Here is a 6,925-nt window from a genome sequence, read left to right on the forward strand (position 1 = left end):
CTTCCCTTTTCTACAGTTGAAATGGAAGCAACAGCTAGAGCCCCTCCTTTTAGCGAGGGGAGCATAAAGTGACACGTTAAAAGTAAGGGAAAAAAAGTGTTTTGTGACATTCTTACTCGATACGAAAATACAAGATTCTCCTTACCAAAAAAAAGAAAATACAAGATTCAGAATTTGTAAATAAATAAATAAATATATATATATATATATATATATTTGTAGTTACAGATTGCAATAAACAATAAAATAATGAGTTTTCCTTCCTTTGTTTCGAAACTAGCAGTCGCAAATATTTGCGACAACAAAATATAAAGATTTGCATTGGCCTCTTGGAATAGAAACTAACTAGCTACCCAGTTCTATAGCTTGGCTATTGTCTATGAGTGTCTATATATAGAAGAGGCGCCGCAAGAGGGTATAAGAAGAGCGACCACATCAATCAACACAGCAAACATATTTGGGTTGTAGACGCACTGTCGACAACGCTGTATATTATATATATTTATATACACGGGGAAGTATGATGATGGAGAGAGCATCATCAGGAGTGGTCAGGAAAGGTGCTTGGACTGAAGAAGAAGATCATCTTCTCCGGAAGTGCATCGAGAAATTTGGAGAAGGAAAATGGCACCAAGTTCCCGCCTCAGCAGGTTATTATATTAAATATACTATTATATCATCATTATATGTTTATATGAACATGCAAATACAAATTTTTATATGCATGCAATATATGTTTCCACCCAAAAGAAAGAAATTCATTTGTAGAGTGCATATATATATAGATAATATTTTGAACTTTTTCCAAATATATATATATCGGGCGATCACAATGCCCTAGCAAGCTGAATACATAACGGAACAAGGACTGTCGACTGGCGTTGTCATAGTGCTTGCCTTGCCTTTTCGGTTCTTTATATTTTTTCTTATCTCCTGAAAATGAAAACATACAAGGGGATTTCGTAATAATAGCTAGCCGGCCAGAAAGCTGCGTTTCTCTTAATTAATTAATTGATGAAATTTCTACCGAAAAAAAAAATTAATTGATGAAACTTGTGCGCTGGTCTGAGTATATATATATATAATATATATATATATAACAGAATAATGTTGAGCATCATATTGCTAATGGATCTCATGAGTAGTGCTGATCGATGATGTGCCTGCGGTTTCCTTGATGAATATATCAGGTTTGAATAGGTGCAGAAAGAGCTGCAGACTGAGGTGGTTGAACTATCTAAAGCCAAACATAAAGAGGGGAGAGTTTCAAGAGGACGAGGTCGATTTGATCCTTCGCCTCCACAAGCTTCTCGGTAACAGGCAAGTCGTCTCGTCTTCTGGCCTCAATTATTAACTAGTCAATACTTGCCTATTCCGTGGAAAAATTTTGTCGATCTTCGCATGACAAAAAATAACTACTTACTTTATCAAGAGAGGATATAGCACAATGGTGCATCTCTCGTCTGGTGATCAAGATATCTCAGGTTCGATATCCGGTGGGACTACCCGTGTCCCTTTATTAGATATTTAGGATTTTTATTTCAATATACTAGGCTCATGGACATCCCCTGTAACCGAAAAAAAAATAACTACTTACACATATGACATATATGTAAATAGCAGATCGAAAGAAAAGATATTTTCAAAACCATATGTTTGACCAAGTAAACATAACAAACACAATGAAGTACAAGTGAGATATTGTGTGTGTGTGTGTGTGTGTCGTCAGTAGTTAAAACGATAGATGTGGATCGTCTTCCATCGTTCACACAAGTCTTCGATCAGCTAATATTTTTGTTTGCAATAATGTTGTTTTTGTCATTTTGCGGATTCTGTCGCCCAAAAAAGAAAAAGAATTGGGAAAAAAAGAAAAATAATTTAATACCTCAGCTTTTTGCTGAGAGAAGAATCAGCGGCATGCATGATGATATTGATATGTAAATTTTACAAACGGTAAGACATTATCTTTTGGAAAAGGAAATGCGAGGAAGGGGACTTTCGTGAAAAAAGAAAAAAAAGGAAAGCACTAATTAATTTATAGTGGTCCGGGCTTCAGCTACGTCGTCTCATAACAATAATAATAATGATGATGATGATGATGATATGCCGATGACGACGGCAAAAGAGGAGGTACAACTGTCGGCTGTTTGGAAAGGAGGAGATCGGAACAACATCGTCAATGAAGTGGGGAGGGTGAGAAACTGTTGGCAGCACGGCAGGGGAGAGAAGGAGACTCGAACATCAACGACAACTCGACATCGAGGTGGAGAAGGAGAACAATAGTGAAGGGAAGCAATGGAGCAGTAGTGGCAGCAATTGGGAAAGGTGAAGAAGAGGTTGGGATTTCTAGAACGAGCAGGGAGGTCGAGGCTCTGTTTTTGGGTACGGGAGAGAGAGACAGAAGAAAGAGGGAGGAGTAGCACTAGCAGGGAGCAACAATGGGGAAAGGAGGAAGGAAGATGAGGAGCGACAGTCGCCAAGCCGAGAGCAGAGGAGGTGACCGATTTGAAAGAAAACCATAATGAAATCGTAGCAGAAGCGGAATAAGAGATAAATTTGTTGGGTATTATAATTTCATATGGAAAAGATAAAAAGGATAATCATGGGTTTAAATAAGGTATGAATAGCAATACTTATAAATTTGAACTTATAAGTGAATATGAGTCCGAATCTATATAAGCTCAATGAAAATTTAATATGGTATCAAAGCGTATTACAGTTCCGCGTATCCACGTGAGCTCACACTACGCCGACCCAATATCAAGAACAGCAAGAAGAGCACCTCATGTTAGTTCTCTCTCGCCCGAGCATGGAAGATGAGCATAGCTTGAGGTCAATTATTGAGGGCAGGTGTTCACGGGCATGTGATAACGTGTAGATAGAAATAGACCACACGTTACACGTGAGGGCGAGTGTTGAGAATTATAATCCCACATGAAAAATATGAAAAGAATAATCTTGAGATTATATGAGGCATGGATACCAACACTTATAAGCTTGAGCTTTTTAAGTGGACATGGATCTGAGCCCGTATAAGCCCAATGAAATTTTAATAATTAAAATTCCATTTATTCGTACATGTAGAATTGGTAGAATTTTATTCCGAATGCGTGGTATTATTTTGCCACGATTAAATAATACTAACTTGACCATCTTATTAGGGTTTATCGAAAAATATCTCGTTTGCAAAATCTCCGCAAGATCGCCAAGTAGTCGTCTTCTTGAATAATCACCTGAAGCCACCTAAGTGTTCGACCCGTAGCTCGTCCATACGAACGCGTCTACGCCAAGGGGTTGTTCCTTCTCAACTCGAACTAGTCTCCACGGGTCGCTCATACGATTGGACTACGCTCTCTAGCAAAAGCAAAACGGGAGGTGAACTCCACGTGCAACGGGCAATCAACGAAAATAAATTTTCTCCAATCGGCCATGGCAAGAGATAGCACGGGCTGTCTTTATTCAGCCATGCACCTCCCGTCTGTTTTTCTCTTCTTGGTCATGACTTGCCTCTCTTTCAGAATTGGCCATTAACACACATATACATATATAACATATATATCTATATATATGATCATATATTTGCCAATTAGCCCTTAGGATTATTTAGCAATCATAATTAATTCATAATTAATTACAATTCGTAAATAAGTCCCAAAAACTTAGGTAGATTGTGTAAAACTACCCCTAAATTATCACATAACTCACATAGGTCCTAAAAAAAACTGTAATACATTTACTAATATATAGACGTTCTATATATATAGTAACTTTCCATTTAAAGATACTATTATATCGAATATAATAATTCCTTAAACAAGTCCACCTCAATATTGGATTTGACTTCGGGATGTGCTAGCACCCCTACAACTACATTGCAAGTCTAATTCGATGATTGATTACTAATTAACTGCCTTAATTAGAATCAATTAATTCTTGACTCAAGTACATTCTATTGTGTGTGGCTAACTAGGTTCATCACTAAAAGGCAATGAGACTGTAATGTCAACCATTTTGACATTATTGGGAACTCCTTTCCATAACCAAAAACATAATTTTCAAAATGCCATTGGTTTTTAAAGATCAAGAGTGATACTGAGCAACATATCATGATAATTCAATTAGTGACGAATGTTTGATTAAGACATTTTGATGAACCAATGACTATATATGCCATGCACTCAAGTCCTTTCACTGCAGATCTCGACCTAGCTAGGATCATGGTTAACGTCAACCCTATAACTGACAATATAGAATCTCTGGAATCTCTGAGCTTCTATTCATAGATCAATAGAACTTAAACTAGAAAATCTATTCTATTTAAGTCCATTCACCTTGGCCAAGGGTTTCCTTATCAAGAACATAACTCAAATCTATAGGATCTTTCATTGTTTATTTAGGTCAATGAATCCCATCTTGACTAGGCACTTACCTCCATACACAACTGACTAGGACTACTGTCTGTTGGATACCTATAATTAGCACAAGTGTATTAGCATGAGCAAATCCTAATTACCCATGTATGAAATAATCGTGTAATATCAAATCTAATGACTATATGCACTAATACGGTCCAGATAATATTCACTGACAACAATAAAGCTACCACGTGAATATTATATGCACGTCACAATTCGACTCGCTTATTTCTATAAGTGTCCACATGTCTGTCTCGCTATCAGATATCGAATAGCATGAGACTCACTACCCCATCTTCATTAGTATTCTATACTAATAATGGATACAGACAAAGGTAACGGTTTATTCGGAATGACAGTGCCCATGTAAGATTCCTATGACCGCGTCTTGCACTGCATTGCATGGCTCATTTTTTTCAAAAGAAGAAGTGGGATCTTGCAGGTGGCATGTATGATAGATAGTGTGTACCACTAGCAAATATTTGGTAAGTATCATTCAGCCACTTGACTGTGTAATACCCAATCATAATGTTTGAAAGTGGAAAACTGACATCACAGCGGTTCCACAAACTCTTACTTATAAGCATTCTGCTTGGATTTTATTTATCCAAAGTGGATGAGTAATACTCAATGAATATTTTCTCAGTGTACCATAGGATTTCGAGGACAACCTACTCTTTATATCATACAATAGGCGTACGATTATAAATTGAAACTATCTAGGCCGAGTTCTACTTTCACAATGCTATAATTTTGTATTCGTGAATTTCATTACTTAATCCAAAATGGAGAATTCTCATGATGCAATAATTATTGAACCATTCGATTGCAATTATTAATGAATAAATAAATAATTTATTAAACATTGAACAATCAAAAAGTAGATTACACCATATAACTGATTACACTGTAGATCTTCCAATTCGAAACAGATTATTTCTTTCTTTTCTTTTTTTTTTTTGAGTGTCTATATGAAAAGGGGCACATTTTAGGATAAATGTATGATACATCACTGTCATATTGCCATTCCTCTTTGGTAGAAAAAATGGGGCAGATGCGCGAGAAAATTAAGAAAGAGCATGTAAAATGGGTGTGGCAACCAGAAGAGATCACCTAACATGAAAGAGTGTACGCTGTTAGGAGCCGAAACTAGAACATGAACGCCGAGAGGGAGGGCCCTTCATATGTGAACTAGAACAAAGAGCCTTTTTTTTCTTTTTTCTTTTTTCATGAACGAACAAAGAGCGTACTTAGTTCACCCATATATGAACCATAAATACACACACACACACAACAATATTCATTCGTGTATTGATGGCATGCAGGTGGTCGCTCATTGCAGGAAGACTACCGGGAAGAACGGCGAATGACTTGAAGAATTTCTGGAACACTCGCTTGGTGAAGAAGGGTAATGCTACTCGCAAGGACATGAGCCATCATCATCATCAGAAGCACAAGCCTCAGAATTTGGTCAAAGTCAACGTCATCAAGCCTCGTCCTCGGACCTTCAAGAGTTTTGCCCCGATGAGGCTGCAGACCGGAGAAGTAGCTGCCACGACATTGATGGCCATGCCACCCAGTTGCCAGATCGTTCTACCAAGGGATGAGCAGTTGATCAGCTCGCAGCCATCGGCACTGCTGCATAGAGTAGCGCAGCCAGTACCTGCTTCTCTGGAGAATGACGTGAGCTGGTGGGAGAGCCTCCTGTCGTCGTCAGAGAAGGCCATCAGTGATCAGGTGGGCGACAGCACCGCCACCACCTCAAACTCAAACACAAACTCAAAAAACAACTTGTTGTCTGGAGACTTTTGGTCCCAGGAAATGGTCGACGAGGGTCAGCAGCTGAACAACGGTTGGAACAACGAACTTTTTGATGACGTGGCGCTCAGCTGGTGCGAACTTCTAGGTGCCAAGCAGTGACCGATTAATTGTCTAATAAATAATGTATTGTTTGCAGGTGAATGTGTATTGCACGCCTTTTAGATTATCTAGTCAGTCGTATGTTAATTTGTATATCGACAAGCATTTGATTTGAGAAAACAGTCTAGTTCAGTGGGACAAGATGCAAATTTAAAATTAAGAGATCATAAGTACAATTCTCATCAGTGAAAGATATGTATTCATTTATTTCGTTTTATATCATATTATTTTATTAGGCCAATGCTCTCTCTTATGATCATAAATAGTGTTGCGCGCAACTTTAATTCTTTTTAAATGTAATTTTCAATATATTCTAATTCATCCAAAATAAGTGATTTGATTTCAAGTTAACATTGATAGATAACGAAATTTATGTATTACTTATTCATTAATGCATGCGCATTGAATAGCTTTATGCAAACCTATATATATAGGATCATAAATGATAAAATAGCTCCAATTATCAAACCTAAAATTATTATAAGATCCACAAAACAATAGAGTCATAAAGATGATTAACTGAAAAGCAAAGTTCGAAGTCTATTAAATCTCGACAAGTTATTGAGTACAAAATAATGATATTTGATTTG

At 37.3% G+C, this 6,925-nt stretch overlaps 1 protein-coding gene across 1 annotated transcript; it reads left to right on the top strand.

Moving 5' to 3' along the window:
* Positions 1-259: 259 nt before the first annotated feature.
* Positions 260-6,526, top strand: LOC116207207 (transcription factor MYB1-like). Its single transcript, XM_031540096.1, has 3 exons — positions 260-650; positions 1,191-1,320; positions 5,741-6,526. Exons 1-3 carry the CDS (start codon positions 521-523, stop codon positions 6,333-6,335), a joined length of 855 nt encoding a protein of 284 aa, XP_031395956.1. The 5' UTR covers positions 260-520; the 3' UTR covers positions 6,336-6,526.
* Positions 6,527-6,925: the final 399 nt, after the last annotated feature.

The sequence above is a fragment of the Punica granatum genome, chromosome 5 (assembly GCF_007655135.1).
Source record: "Punica granatum isolate Tunisia-2019 chromosome 5, ASM765513v2, whole genome shotgun sequence".
NCBI classification, from domain to species: Eukaryota; Viridiplantae; Streptophyta; class Magnoliopsida; order Myrtales; family Lythraceae; genus Punica; species Punica granatum.